General features: G+C 39.2%; 2 protein-coding genes across 3 annotated transcripts; one reads left to right on the top strand and one right to left on the bottom strand.

Moving 5' to 3' along the window:
* The first annotated feature begins 6,684 nt into the window (after window positions 1-6,684).
* LOC109208273 lies at window positions 6,685-8,154 on the top strand. The gene has a single exon (XM_019371355.1). It carries the CDS (start codon window positions 6,983-6,985, stop codon window positions 8,030-8,032), a length of 1,050 nt encoding a protein of 349 aa, XP_019226900.1. The 5' UTR covers window positions 6,685-6,982; the 3' UTR covers window positions 8,033-8,154.
* Window positions 8,155-8,287: 133 nt separating this feature from the next.
* LOC109208271 (cyclin-dependent kinase F-4-like) lies at window positions 8,288-14,422 on the bottom strand. Of its 2 annotated transcripts, none has more exons than XM_019371353.1 (18): window positions 14,255-14,422; window positions 12,729-13,111; window positions 12,078-12,639; window positions 11,924-12,002; window positions 11,764-11,832; window positions 11,596-11,685; window positions 11,379-11,517; window positions 10,799-10,901; window positions 10,664-10,716; window positions 10,519-10,585; window positions 10,254-10,362; window positions 9,882-9,947; window positions 9,668-9,736; window positions 9,512-9,575; window positions 9,310-9,423; window positions 9,086-9,117; window positions 8,895-8,976; window positions 8,288-8,746 (listed from the first exon to the last, which is right to left on the bottom strand). In XM_019371353.1, the coding sequence occupies exons 3-18, from the start codon at window positions 12,083-12,085 to the stop codon at window positions 8,538-8,540; spliced, it is 1,353 nt and encodes a 450-aa protein (XP_019226898.1). In that variant the 5' UTR covers window positions 12,086-12,639; window positions 12,729-13,111; window positions 14,255-14,422; the 3' UTR covers window positions 8,288-8,537. The 2 variants fall into 2 exon arrangements, with proteins under 2 accessions (XP_019226898.1, XP_019226897.1); XM_019371352.1 differs by having other exon boundaries at window positions 9,086-9,132; window positions 14,255-14,421.
* Between the last annotated feature and the right edge of the window lie 950 nt (window positions 14,423-15,372).

Here is a 15,372-nt window from a genome sequence, read left to right as displayed (position 1 = left end):
AACTCCTTGATAAGGGGTTTATTCGGCCTAGTGTGTCACCTTGGGTTGCACCAGTTCTATTTGTGAAGAAGAAGGATGGCACTATGAGAATATGCATTGATTATAGGCAATTGAACAAAGTCACAAACAAGAACAAGTATCCTTTGCCTCATACTGATGATCTATTTGACCAGCTTCAGGGAGCGAGGGTGTTCTCCAAGATCGCTCTAAGGTCCGGGTATCACCAGTTGAATATTCGGGATTCGAACATTCTTAAGACAGCTTTCACGACCAGTTATGGTCATTATGAGTTCCTCGTGATGTCTTTTGGGCTGACCAACACCCCAACAACGTTCATGCATTTTATGAACAACGTATTCCAGCCTTATCTCGACTCGTTCGTTACTGTGTTCATTGATAATATCCTGGTATACTCTCATAGCCGGGAGGAGCACGCCCAGCATTTGAGGGTTGTATTACAGCAGCTGAGGCAGGAGAAGCTTTATGCCAAGTTCTTCAAGTGCAAGTTTTGGCACAGTTCAGTGGCATTCTTGGAACACGTGGTGTCCAGTAAGGGTATTCAAGTAGATCCAAAGAAGATAGAGGCGGTTCAGAGTTGGCTCAGACCATCCTCAGCTACAGAGATTCAGAGCTTTCTTGGTTTGGTTGGTTATTACCATCGGTTCGTGCAGGTATTTGCATCGCCCTTGACCATATTTACCCAAAAGGGTACTCCTTTCAGGTGGTTGGATGAGTGTGAGGCAAGCTTTGACAAGCTCAGGACTGCCTTGACCATAGCTCCAGTTCTAGTTCTACCATCAGCTTCTGGTTCTTATACAGCATATTGTGATGCTTCTCGGATCGGTATTGGGTGTTTTTTGATGCAAGAGGGTAGAGTTATTTCTTATGCTTCACGTCAGTTGAATCCACATGAGAAGAACTACCTCGTTCATGATTTGGAGTTGGCTGCCATTGTTCACACGTTAAAGATTCGGAGGCACTATCTCTATGGTTTGTCTTGTGAGGTATTTACTGGTCATCGTAGCCTCCAGCACTTGTTCAAGCAGAAGGATCTCAATCTGAGGGTGCGGAGATGGTTGGAGTTGCTACAGGACTATGATATTACCATTTTGTACCATTCGGGAAAAGCCAATGTGGTGGCCGATGCCTTGAGTAGGAAGGCAGTGGGTATGGGCAGTCTTGCATTCCTTCCTGTTGGTGAGAGACCTCTTGCAGTTGATGTTCAGGCCTTGGCCAACCGGTTCATGAGATTTGATATTTGGAGTCCAGTCGGGTCCTAGCTTGTGTAGTTTCTCGGTCTTCTTTGTTTGATCACATCAAAGAGTGCCAATATGATGATCCTCATTTGCTTTTCCTCAAGCACAGGGTTCAGCACGGTGATGCCAGCGATGTGACTATTAGTGATGATGGGGTATTGACGTTGCAAGGCCGGACATGTGCCCAATGTAGATGGGCTACGGGAGTTGATTCTTGAGGAGGCTCACAGCTCGCAGTATTCCATCCATCCGGGTGCCGCAAAGATGTATCAGGATTTGAGATAGCACTACTAGTGGAGAAGAATGAAGAAAGATATAGTTGGGTTTGTAGCTCGGTGTCTCAACTGTCAGCAGGTCAAGTGTGAGCATCAGAGATCGGGTGGCTTGCTTCAGAGGTTAAATATCCCGGAGTGGAAGTGGGAGCGGATCACCATGGATTTTGTAGTTGGGCTCCCGCGGACTTTGAGGAAGTTCGATTCTATTTTGGTGATTGTAGATCGGCTGACCAAGTCTGTGCACTTCATTCTAGTTGGTACTACTTATTCTTCAGAGCAGTTGGCGGAGATTACATCCGAGAGATTGTTCGCCTTCATGGAGTGCCAATTTTAATCATTTTAGATTGAGGCACACAGTTTTGGAGAGCCGTGCAGCGAGAGTTAGGCACTCGGGTTAAGTTGAGCACAGCATCGTACCCACAGGCGGACGGACAGTTCGAGCGCACTATTCAGATATTGGAGGACATGTTATGCACTTGTGTCATTGATTTCGGGGGTTCATGGGACAAGTTTCTGCCGCTCACGGAGTTTGTTTACAACAGTAGTTATTAGTCGAGCATTCAGATGGCTCTGTACGAGGATTTGTATGGGAGGCAGCGTAGATCTCTAGTGGGTTGTTTTAGCTGAGTGAGGCTAGGATTTTGGGTACAGACTTAGTTCAGGATGCATTGGACAAGGTGAAATTGGTTCAGGAGCGGCTTCGCACAGCGCAGTTGAGACAGAAGAGTTATGCTGATAGGAAGGTCCGTGATGTGTCTTACATGGTTGGGGAGAAGGTTTTGCTGAAGGTTTCACCCATGAAGGGTGTTATGAGATTTGGGAAGAAGGGCAAGTTGACCCTCGGTTTATTGGGCCGTTTGAGGTGCTTCGGAGGATTGGGGAGGTGGCCTACGAGCTTACTTTGCCACCCAGCTTATCGAGTGTGCATCCAGTATTTCATGTTTCTATGCTTCAAAAGTATATCGGTGATCCGTCTCATGTTTTGGATTTCAGTACGGTCTAGCTGGATGGTGATTTGACTTATGATGTGGCGTCGGTCCTATCCGAAAGAGAATCCAGTACTTCTTGGTCGTGAATATCTGAACTGATTATTTGCTGTTCAAGAATTCTTGTTTAGGCAGTTCATACCATCCATACATAGTGTTTTGATCTAAGATTTCAATTCTTTCGTCTTTCAGCAGCAACATATTCTTCCATGGAGCTAAGGTCCAAAATATGGAAGAAACAAGCGTTTCCACGACTCTACCACCTAGTCAATTCTGTTCCACTTAATCCCTCTTTCATAGCCACATATCTTTCCGGCTAAGGAATGGGAAATCTTTCTCCTATTACATTAATCCAAGGAAGGGGAAAAACCGAAGATTTCACATGGTACTTTTATCAATCTGATTTATTTCTGGCCATTTTGGGGCGGCAGGTTCGAAAGTTAAGGTCTAAATTATAGCTTCAGTGAAAGTGCAGTGGAGAGAACAGCCCGTGGAAGTAGCTACTTGGGAGACAGAGCGGGAGATGCAGAGTACATATCCGCACCTATTTGAGACTCCATGTATGTTTCTAGACCCGTTCGAGGACGAACGTTTTGTTTAAGAGGGGGGAGGGTGTAACGACCCAGCCGGTCGTTTCGAGAGTTATAGTCCTGTTTCCCTATTTTCTGCTTCTTTTGTGTTCTACAGTTGTATAATGGCTTACCGGGTTAGTTGCTTCAGGTACGGAGTGAATTGAGCACTTAGTCTCTTATTTGGAAGTTTAAGCTAGAAAAGTCGACCAGATGTTGACTTATATGTAAACGACCTCGAATTTGAATTTTGATGGTTCAGTTAGCTCCGTTAGGTGATTTTGGACTTAGGAGCGCGTCCGGATTGTGTTTTGCAAGTCCGTAGAAGAATTAGGCTTGAATTGGCGAAAGTTGGAATTTTGGCGAATTTGACCGGCAGTGGAAATTTTGATTTCGGGGTCGGATTTGATTTCTAGAAGTTGGAGTAGGTTCATGGTGTCATTTCTGACTTGTGTGCAAAATTTGAGGTCAATCGGACGTGATTTGATATGTTTGGCGTTGCTTTAGAATTTGGAAATTTTAAAGTTCATTAGGCTTGAATCCGGGTGTAATTCGTGTTTTTGATGTTGTTTGAGGTGATTTGAGGATTCGACTAAGTTCATATGATATTTTTGGACGTGTTGGTATGTTTGGTTGAGGTCACGAGGGCCTCGGGTGAGTTTTGGGTGATTAACGGATCATTTTTGGCCTTTGAGAGATAGCTGATATCTGGTGCTATGTTTTTCTGGTTTCCTCTTACGCATTCACAAGGAGACTCGCATTCCCAAAGAGTGTTTCTGAGCTGGTGGGATTTTTGTTCTACGCGTTCGCGAAGGAGAGGGCACGAACGTGAAGATATGGCAGTGTGTACATCACGAACGCGTGAGTGGTGTCGCGTTCGCGAAAAGGAGTGAGGCAGATGGGGACCCCCAGGTTCGTGGTCTACGCGTTCGCGAGGTAAAAAACGCGTTCGCGAAGCATTGGTCGTGTTCACGAAGAGTAAAGATGAGAGGCAATCTGAGTTGTTCTACGCGAAGCAAGAGGACGGTCACGTTCACGAAGAATAAAATCTGGGCAGACAGTATTAATTTCAAAAACGAGGGTTTGAGCCCATTTTTCATATTTTGAGCTAGAGATCACGGATTTGGGCGATTCTTGAAGGGATTTTTGCGGAGTTTATTAGGGTAAGTGTTTCTTACTTGTTTTTGGTTAAATCCCATGATTATATCTTTGATTTGATTATCTAGTTTGTGATTTGGGGTGAGAAATCGGGGAAAAAGAGGAAGAACTCTTGAATTAGGATTTTGATGTTTTGAATGGGATTTTATTATCGAATCGGATTAAATTTGGTATGGTTAGACTCGTGAGTGAATGGGCTTTCGGATTTGGTGACTTTTTCCAGATTTTGAGACGTGGGCCCAGCGGGTTGAGCTAATTTCGGATTTTTGGGTCTAATTTAGTAGTTTTCTTATGGAATTGATCCCTTTAGCCTATATTAATTGTATTGTACTGCTTGTGGCTAGATTCAGGATATTTAGAGGCCGACTCGCGAGGCACGGGCATTTTGGAAGAGAGTTTTACTCGGACTGAGGTAAGTAGCTATTATAAATCTGGTCTTGAGGGTATGAAAACCCGGATTTTGGTATCGTGTGACTATTTTGGAGGTGAGGCACATGTTAGGTGACGGGTGTGTGGGCGTGCGCCGAAGGGATTGTGACTTGGTCCGTCCCGTGAGACTGTAAAGTCGAACAGCTTACTATTCACTACAGGTTCGCTCTATTTCCTGGAGATTTGACTGCAATTCATGCTAGAAATCATGCTTAGGCCATATGATATTACTGTTGGGACCCGCAGAGGTCGTACACTAGTTGATTTAGCTACTATTTGTTGTCTTGTACTCAGTCATGACTTTAATTGCTTATGATACCCCCATCTCTTCTTGTTACTTGTTGATACATGTTATTATCTCTGTTTGGGCTGATTTATACGATTTCTGCGAGCCCGAGAGACTAGGAAGGTTGATGATTGAGTGAGGCCGAGGGCCTGAGAGTGAGCTATTGGATATAGTAGCCCGTGAGTTGTCCGTGCGAATCTAGATTTGATACTGTAGCATGTGAGTTGTTCGTGCGGATCTTGATATGATGTTATAGCACGTGAGTTGTCCGTGCAGCACGCGGCTTGTCCGTGCGGATCATAGCGCTTGGGCTGTAGGAGCCCCTCTGGAGTCTGCACACCCCCAGTGAGCGCATGTACCTATTAAGTATGAGTACTGAGGGTTGAGTGCTGAGTGCTGAGTGATTGAGATGTTGAGATGAGTTGAGTGACTGTTGCCCTGTGAGGCTGTACTTGCTTTCACTTGTTGTTGCACTTAGTTGATGCCTATTATTGTTGTGAAATTTCCAGAAGATTTATATCCAGTTTACTTGAACTTGAAGTTGTATAAAACTAATTTGACTTAAACTGTCGGATTAGAAAGCATGTCTATTATTGAAGTTTACTGAATTGAACTGTACTTGTATAGCTCGTAATTGCTTCTCAGTTCCTTATTTGTTTCTGTTACTTACTGAATTGGTTGTACTCACGCTACACCCTGCACTTTATGTGCAGATCCAAGTGTGTCCGGTCACGGAGGTTGTTAAGCTCATGCTTGGTCGAGTACAGGAGATTTACGAGTTAACTGCCGGTGTTCGCAGTCCTTGTCTCTCCTTTCTTATTATCTTTTCTCTCTTGTATTAGCATTTGGCACAGACAGTTGTAGACTTTGTTTCTAGATTGGTTGTTAGATGCTCATGACTTACTGACACCCCGATCTCGGGAGTATTCCGCACTTATGTTTTGGGGTTCACCCCGTTTCTTTGTAAACTCCGATTATTTTAAATGTCTTAACTCATTTATGTTAAACTTTGAATTTTTTTTTGAAAATATAAGCTTGCCTAGTACCAGGATAGGCGCCATCACGACGTGTTAGGTTTTGGGGTCGTGACATGATTAATATAATTATTATTTTAGAAGTTCAATAATTATCAAATTACTTTAGAAGGCATATTAGTTTAACTATTTCGCAAGCATATTTTTTCTATCGAAAGAGAAACAAATCAACAAACAAAAACTAGCTAAAGATCAAGCGAGGAAATGAAACTCCAACAACATATCCCCGAACACGCGGAGAAATACAAGAAGCTACATTTACATGCCATTCCAAACGAGGCTATTGGCCAAACCATCAACTACTAAATTAGCCTCCTGTATATATGATCAAATATAGACCACCCAATTCCTAGCCAAGAGATGGCGAATGCGGTTGACAATACTAAAATAAGGTTGAAAATTAAGCATATTGGGAAGTACTAAAATCATGTTTGGATGTTCAATTCTCAAATTAAAAAGTTAATTAAGTTACCATCTTTGTGTTTTACAACACTAATTTTAGTAGTCTAAAACTTTCCTGATTTTATAAATCAAAAAAATTTATCCACTAGTAACCTTCATAATTAGACATACCCAAATTATAAATCAAGAAACATGCGACATTATAATAATTTTATTTCTCAATTATAATATAATCTTATTGCAAATATATAACAGTTCTACACGCATTTCATATGTTTAATTTTTCTCATATATATCACCATAATACAAGCAGTATTAGTTACATATTTCTCAGTGAAGCTAAACATTCCTATTTACAATTTGATCACAATGTTCTAAACACTCAGCATTTCAAATTATTATAACGAAATAAAAATAGAGGTTATCAAGAAAGGTAAATAGGAATGAGTCCCTTCAATTTCCTATTCTGATTGGGAATAAAGGGGTTAGTCCGATATTGCCTATGAAACGGAAAAACCTCAAGGAAAAACCTAAATCCCAATTTGAGTTTCTATGGGAGAAATATAATAAAAATCTATAAAAAGGTAATGAGAGAGCCTCCATTCTTCATTCTTCATTCTGCTTTGTGCTTTGCATATTACTACGGCGCCATGGAAGAGGGTGATCATAAAAACAAAGCTATCATTCCCTACAATTCTACTTTCTTGTGCATGACCATGAACACCCTTCAGGACGATATCAAAACGTTGTCTCTGTTTCCACAATTTTCAGATAACAGTGTTATAAAGGCAGAACCAATTGATTATGCTTATCCTCATGAGTCGTCATCAATAAATTCCACTACTGCTAGTAATTTCTCATGCATCTCCACCTTTGACGACAATCACTACGACACCAAACTCCCCACTTTGTCTCTCTTTCCACAAAACCAAGCTGCTTCTAAACCCAGAACATTGTCTCTCTTTCCAGAATTTTCAGAAAACCTAGCTACTGCTTCAAAACACTTTGTAAATAATCCTCCTCCGCCATCAACATCATCGCCGTTGCCTTCAACTGATCTCTGTCTTTCTCTACCAGGTACAATGCCCGAAACCTCGACGCTGCCCTCCAATTCTAATTCCCCGAATATCATTAATCAAGATTCTTGTGCCCCCAAAAGGTTGTTCCATCAGCCTAATATCGGTCCTGTTTTAAAAAGAAAAGGAGAAGATCAGAAACTTGTTCCTATAAAGAAACGGCGTTTAATTTTACGGCCGGTGGCCCCTGCGGAAGAACACTGGATAATTAAGAAGTTGACAAAGAGTGATGTGAATGGATCTTCAAGGCTTTTGTTGCCGAGACAAGAGGTGAAGACATACGTTATACCTTACTTGGATGAACAAAAAGCTACAGATTGCCAAAAGTTATGTGGAACTGATGTTAATGTCTGGGATTTGGATACACAATCAGAGTATTCTTTAACGCTCAAGAAATGGGCAACCGATAGTTTTCAACTCATCAAAAGCTGGTCCCCCTACTTTGTCAAGAGAAGGAATTTAAAAGAAGATGATGTGATTGCGCTTCGTTGGGATCGAAACAATTCAAGATTTTGCTTCCGCGTTCGAAGTAGGCATGATCATCAAGTGGATAATGAATGATCATAGCGTCCTGTTTTTATTAGTTAGCTATGTTTTCGTTTTGTTAATTGTTTCATTCTTTTGCCTTCTTTTACATTTTTATGTTTCTGGTTTGATCACGTATCTTGTTGAGGAAACCAAATTAAAATTACCACGTATCTTGTGACTTGTTTAATCAAACTTGTTCCTGGGAAGTGCTTTGTTCGACTTTATCTTAGGATATGCACAACAGCTAAAAGATTTTAAATTACATATAATACACAGATAGCAAGAATCTTTAAGTATCTCATACGCATAAACATTTATTCAATACTTGAATGTAGAAATGATAGTATCACCAAAACAAGCAAACACATTTATTCAACATCTTCAACGTAGATGTGACAGTATCACCAAAATGAAACAAACTTGCAAAGCACAAGACTGCTGGCTCACCAAAGTAACATCAAACTGGGCCATGCACATAAAGACTACTATCGCTAAATAACACTTGAACAGAATACGACACTCAAGCTTATAACATTCTTCATCCAGCAACTTTCCTTGAATAGCTTCTTCCAGGAAGAAACTCTTGAGACCGTCCATGGAACAAGTCCTGCTGCCCATGCCACCCTCCTGCCTTCATTGGCTTAAATACTGGCTGCTTTGTAGGTCCTCTACCAGAGCCAATGCTCACGTTCGCCAGCTTCTCAGCTGCATCCGAAATGGCACGAGTTGTCACTCCAGAACCAACCACTGCCAAGCCAAAAAAATAAAAATGAAAAGCTTTAGGGAGGGACACAATTGTACAAGTAAAACCAAAGTATTTTGTTCCGAAATTAGAGGAGGGTGGGAGTTCTGGCCAAGAGACATGTGAAAAAATATTAAGTTGAATAGAACTTACTTGGGACATTCCTTACAGGAGGTCGGTATTTTGGTTGTTGATTAACAGAGTCTTTCATGGATTTATCATTCCTCATTGGTTCCTGAACATTCGTTGCATAGATTAGATTCAAGTAGAATACCTATGTCATGCACAGCATTCATCTGGCAGATGCAAACAGTAACTAAAGGTTGTTTACAAGGCAACTATACCTGATAATTCATATCCAACCTCCTTTGTACGCCTGTTACATGAGTCACTGTGTGAAATTACAATTGTATAAGTATCAGAATGAATAAAAAATTTGTGTATAGAAAAAAAGATGGTTCTTTCACAATTAAATTCAGGAAAGAAAAATATTAGAAGGTTTGTGCAAAGAACTAGCCCCTCTGATTAGTTGGACCCCTGTAAAATCCTTCAAATTATTATATGTTACCTGTGTTAACAGGCACCTGTGACTTAACGGTGGAGAAGCTACTGGGCTTGGGGTTGGGTGACGACCCAAACGACCACTTGTCGTACTTTTGCTCCAATGAACCCCTCATGACAGCTACAGCAACCAAAAGTCCTATTAGGTTCATCATAAAGCAGCATAAAACCCAAGTTTCTTTCAAGTAAATACTAAAGACAGCACAAACCCGGAGGAGGAGTCTTAGCAACAGCAGTCTTGGTGCGTAGTGATGGAGGTACATAAAAACAACTCTGTAGCATCATAAATGATATTATATAGTTTAATAGAGACACAAAACACCAACTTATGTACATTAGGTTAAAAAAGGAAAGGAATTTGCCACCTGGAAGTAAGGATGTTGAAGAGCATCGACGGCTGTCGGCCTATTACAAGGATCCCATGAACAAAGAGACTGCAGCAGAATACAAATAAGATAAAAAGACAATCTATCAGATACACCATTCTGTTGCTTCAGAAACAAAGGAGCTCTTGTCCATATATAACCATGTAGCGATCAATTCAGAATAGTGATATAAATGCTTTTAACCCCTTCTTACCGTGATTAGGCTAACAGCATCCTCACTGGCAGATGGAATTAGCAAGGCAAGATCTACACCAGCAATCTGCCAGATAAAACAAGGAAGCAGGTGTCAACCCAAAATCAGATGTCAAATGAGATGGATTCGTTAGTTAATCTAACAACAGCATTTTCTATGTTGAGCCAAGGAATAGTTATAGTTTCTTTCAATGGAAAAGTTTAAAAAGACCCTCTTTACAATGATTTAAAAGATACACTGGAATTCAAAGGCAAAAGGACGAGGGAGGGGGGAGCTCAGCTAATATGAAAATCCTCTAAGAATCGATCAATAATCCATTAAAAGAATCCAGAAACAGCAGATATCTTCATAGCAAGGGAGAGCAATGTGGACCTGTGGAAATTGGTAGTTGATAGCACTAGCAAGTTGAAGTCCCTGCGCCCATTCCCTCTTGGATGGGGTCCCTATAACACTGCATATTTTGTATATCTCATCTGCTTCACTGCACCCAAAGAGGACAAGAGCGTACAGTAGACGGTCACAGAAAGGTAATGATTTGCAAATGACAGTCTCCAATCCACCAATCCCTCCTCTCCTCTTCTATATACATTTTTATGCAAGTCACAAAGAAATCAATATTATAACCACAGATGCATACCTTGAACCCGGAAATAGAGGACGAAGACTAAACAACTCAGCCATTATAGCACCCATTGCCCACATATCTGCAGTGTTGAAAGACAATCAATATACATCCAGAAAGAAATAGCTGAAACGGATATTGTATAGTATGTATTACTTACCAACAGCAGGACCATAGATTGGTGACTGGAGAAGAATTTCAGGAGCACGATACCTGCAGTCCCACATAACAGAGATCAGAAGAAAAAAGCTTACGTTTTAGACCAATGAAGGTACAGAAGACCAGGCATACTGACCAACGTGTTGATACATATTCCGTATATGGAGGCTGAGCGTTGATTTCCCGAGCAAGACCAAAATCAGCAATTTTAATTATATCTTGCGAAGCCAACAAGTTCTCTGGACAACCATCAGTATCATATGTAAAAATGGGTTAGATCACAATGGAATTGGTCCATTTGGACTATGATGTCATAAACTCCATAAACATAATAAGACATATTCAACTGCTATAATATGCAGATTTTCATGATTGCATGCACATATATCACAAAAATATTGTATTAGCTCTTCCAGTTTTCCTTGGTGCCTTAATACTAATATCTTTATAACAAACACTAATATGTATTTTTAGTTTTCCAAGAGACGCGGTGAATGCATCACTAAAGATATAACGAGAAAAAAAATAAAAAGAAAAAAGAAAGGGAGCAGGGTCACTGCATCACCATACATATACAGGATCTTCATGATCAAGGACGCTTAAAGGAAAACAAGAGAGAGTACAGCTGATGTCATTCACTAAGATAGTTTCAGTTAAGTCAACTCTTCACCATCACCCAGAGCATTTACAGACAAAAAAGTGGGAAAGTTAAACACCTGGCTTAAGGTCACGATGAAAATATCCTCGTCGATGAATATAAGCAAGACCCTGAAATACTTGGAAGCACCAATTTCTTACTTCGGATTCTGAGAAACGCTTTGCTCTGTCCTTCATGAGCTGATATAAATTGCACTCCTACAAAAACTCATACAGAATTAGATACTCAATTAACTGACTGGTCACAAATATATACAAAGGGAAACCATCACATACCATGTATTCAAACACAAAGTACAAAATGTCATTCTCCCTAACCACTTCCTTCAGCTTCACAATATTTGGATGGTTCATTTTTCTCAAAGACTGCAAAAGGATTTATGGTTATTGAATCCTCAGCAAAGGAAAGACCAAATATGGCCCAAAGGAAGGAAATCATCTAACCTTGACCTCTCTCAAGTTTATGCATTCTTCCCATGAATAATACTTCTTCTTCATCTTTTTTATTGCAACCTGTGTTACACAAATGAATAGAATTAAAAGGACTTCAAAAGTACAGCAACATCAGTACGTTCTTTGTTGATCCTTGCACATCTACACCTACCACTTCACCAGTCTGTTTATTAAGTGCACGCCAAACATTTCCAAATGTGCCATTACCAACTTCGTTAATTATCTTGTACCTGCACCATTAAGACGAATTAGACGAGCATACAGAAAAAAGAAATCAATAACAATAAGGGGAACGAGACCAGCACCTTTCCATTTTTGCAGCTTCAATAGCACGTAGGACACTTATTTATTGGAGGCGGAGAGATAACAAGCACATAAACTAAGTGAAATTTTTTCGGTCTCGGAATGACTGGAAAAGAAAATACTAAAAGGAACTAGTGGCCTGACTGATTCAGCAAAATCCCCTTAGTTTCCTTCGGAAAAACTGACGAGGGCAAAACCAGCAATGATAGGACGAATGGGCGTCACAGCCTTATTTGTTAGATATACGGCACTAAAAGATCCAAAACTGTAACAGGAGAGAGAAAGCAAGCAAAGACAAGTGCCACAATGCATCTTGATACTACTTCAGAGCTAACTGAGACTCAAACAGCTAAATTCAACAGGTCGATCACACGTTCAAGAGATGATTGAAACTTCTTTCTCAACAGCACATTAGCTCCTTGCCTCCAATACACTTTAGTCTGATACCAAGTCTTCAGTCAACTGAATCGTGAAGACAGGTAGATAGAAACTACCAAACCCGAAGCAAGTGTACAAACAGCTAACTAACTCCAACTATGTATTCATGCATCTGCTGATTTAGCCCTGTAATGGACAATGACAGCCAAAAATGATGTAAGGCTATTAGAAATTATGAGCACTATAACAAAGTAACATTCAACCCACAGCAATACCTCAGAGGATGGTTTCCAAAGGGTCTTGAATGGGTGTCGTATCGGCAATGCGCTAGTAAAAATAAATTTGCACGAGGTAGTTAACAGTACAGTCACAACTGACATCATACGGTGTGCTGCTTACTAGAGGAATTGCATTAAACATCCAACACACTAGCTTATATGGAAATTGCAAATTGCCTCCTGTACTGAACAGCCAAGAGGAGCTGTTCACTATGTGCAATTGACAAAGGAAACAAGAAGGAAATCTCTACGGATGAGGAACCGCCAATCAAGAACTTCCTGAAATGAAAAAGCTCGATACCCAAAGCATTCAGAGAAAAGGCACACTTGCTCCATGTCCTAAAAAATACTATTCTCTTGGAATTGAAGTTTACTGGATCCTGAAAAAACAACCAGGGAAGACGAGTTAGTATGTCACGGCACAATACTAAACAAAAGGAAAATACCAAGAGAAGCCAACTAAGCTTGAGATAGACAATGGCAGAGCTACAATTTAACAAGTTAAGACTTAAGCAATGAAATTACATTAACTTGCAAGCATTCTAATCAAGGATCCCAGTCAACATCCTCACCTAGATAAGCACTAAACAGGCTTAGTGGCATTAAGATCAGCTCAATCATTGTTGTTCAAGATTAAGTTATAATTAGGCAGTTGCAGGTAAAACCTTCCTATAAATCTATTTATATACCAGCCTTCAAAATAGTATTCATGACTATCACAAATGTCATCTAGCAATCAAACAGTAAGAACAAACTCTAAATAGTTGGATTAAGAAATATACAGCAAACTTATGTCATATTTGTAGCTCAAAGCACATTATGTTCAATGAACAATCACTAAAAGCACATATAATCCTCTCATTGCATTGTGGTACAAGATCATACGAGTAAAAAGATACAATCTTAGTTACAATTAAAATATTACTCATTTAAACAATAGCGAAATTCAAAGAACTAATTGTACCCTTAGTTAGAACCTCAGAAAAACAATACAGCAGTAGAAGTACAATCAAGGTTCTTCAGAACAGAGTACTAGCTTTTTCCAAGCATCAACAGAACCATTAACTTCAATAAGATACATTTATCCTAAAAACACCAGAACTCAACTTCACACCCTAAAGCCTAAGTCACCACCATGATTCCATAAGTTCATCACAGAATAGCCACACAAAAAACAATTATACCTAACCTTCCATAAAATTTACCAAGAATAACCAAAACCTTATTAAGAATAGTTTTAGCAATAGTTCCAATAAACATAAAGATTCCAACACAATAGGCATACAACAAAACAAGAATAAATCCCAAAATTTGGATTCCAACTCATACCCAAAAGAACAATATCATAATCCCAAAGCTAAAAAGAATCAAACTTTAAACTTTACAGCCTCATTAAGAAAACAATTTCTTATCAGATCTGATCAGGAACTCAATTCTCCATCGAAATACAACAAGAAAATCCATACCCAGATACCAAAATCACATAAAAATAAAGAAAAACACGAAAAAATAATTTTTTTCACCTAGGGCTGAAACGGCATAACCTATGAAAGCAGAGGAAAAGGAAAATCAATAGCCCATATACCAAACTCTATAAAAAGTAGTGTATTATTTGTCTGACTTTTCCCCTTTCACAAAAGCAGCTGCAGCCACAGCAGCCCACCCTATACCCTATACGTATGTATACAACATATATGTATTATATATATATATATATATATATATATATAATATATATATATATATATATATCTTGGCTGGCTATAATGATGGAGCTCTCATGCTATCATGATAATGATAATGATGTGAATATTGGCTTTATGTATAAAAACAGCTAAAAAAATCTACTGCTTAATTAAATATTCACCCTCCTTATTTATTTCCATGTTTTTGTTTTGCTCTGAAAAGGAAGGAGCAACCAAGGAATGATTCTAGGTACGATAGTCGACTAGGTACTGATTTGGTGCCACGCATGACTCACGTGGTCGTTGGGATTTTCTCACTATCTTTAATAAGGAATGCAGATCTTTCTACCATAAAAAATTAATTGAAAGATTTTTCTGACCACGGAGGTATTTACAATATTTACATACATCTATATCTATATCTATATCTATATCTATATTATATTAAAAGCACAAAGGCTTCGCCTTTTTTACCCTTTAAAACATAGAGTTCCCATAGGACAATATAGTAATTTAAGTATTTCATAAATATTTAAAAATATTCACTTAATTAATTTAGTTTTCGGATTTTTTGGTAAATTTTTCTTCAATTATTTGTTATTAAACTTTGCCTTAATTAATTGGTTAAATTTTGTCATGTTTCCTACCTAAGGAAACTTAACAAAAATATTTCCTAAACTTTCACTCTCATTAAATTTTGTCACGTTTCTTGCCCAAGGAAACTTAACAAAAAAAAGTTTCCTTGTTATGAAACAATAAAAGAAGAAGAATATTGCAGAGAAAAGTAGAGAAATAGAATTCTTATTGATTTGTGATGATTACAATGGAACAGAACCCTCTATTTATAGGGAGAGGGTGACTTAGCCACCAAGTAATAAACCCTAGAATCTCTCTAAATATAGACATTCACCATAAATAAAATTCTATTTATAACACTCCCCCTTGAATGTCTATTC

This window comes from Nicotiana attenuata, unplaced genomic scaffold, assembly GCF_001879085.1.
Source record: "Nicotiana attenuata strain UT unplaced genomic scaffold, NIATTr2, whole genome shotgun sequence".
In the NCBI taxonomy this organism is placed as follows: domain Eukaryota; kingdom Viridiplantae; phylum Streptophyta; class Magnoliopsida; order Solanales; family Solanaceae; genus Nicotiana; species Nicotiana attenuata.
This window is presented reverse-complemented; position numbering and strand designations above follow the sequence as displayed.

Bases quoted from the DNA above. Each gene is read 5' to 3' on its own strand.
- LOC109208273 (XM_019371355.1), top strand. From the start codon at position 6,983: ATGAGAGAGCCTCCATTCTTCATTCTTCATTCTGCTTTGTGCTTTGCA.
- LOC109208271 (XM_019371352.1), bottom strand. The intron at 11,833-11,923 runs GTAGGTGTAGAT...TGTGTAACACAG, and splicing joins ATAAACAGACTGGTGAAGTG to GTTGCAATAAAAAAGATGAA. The intron at 9,948-10,253 runs GTCCACATTGCT...TTTATCTGGCAG, and splicing joins TCAACTACCAATTTCCACAG to ATTGCTGGTGTAGATCTTGC.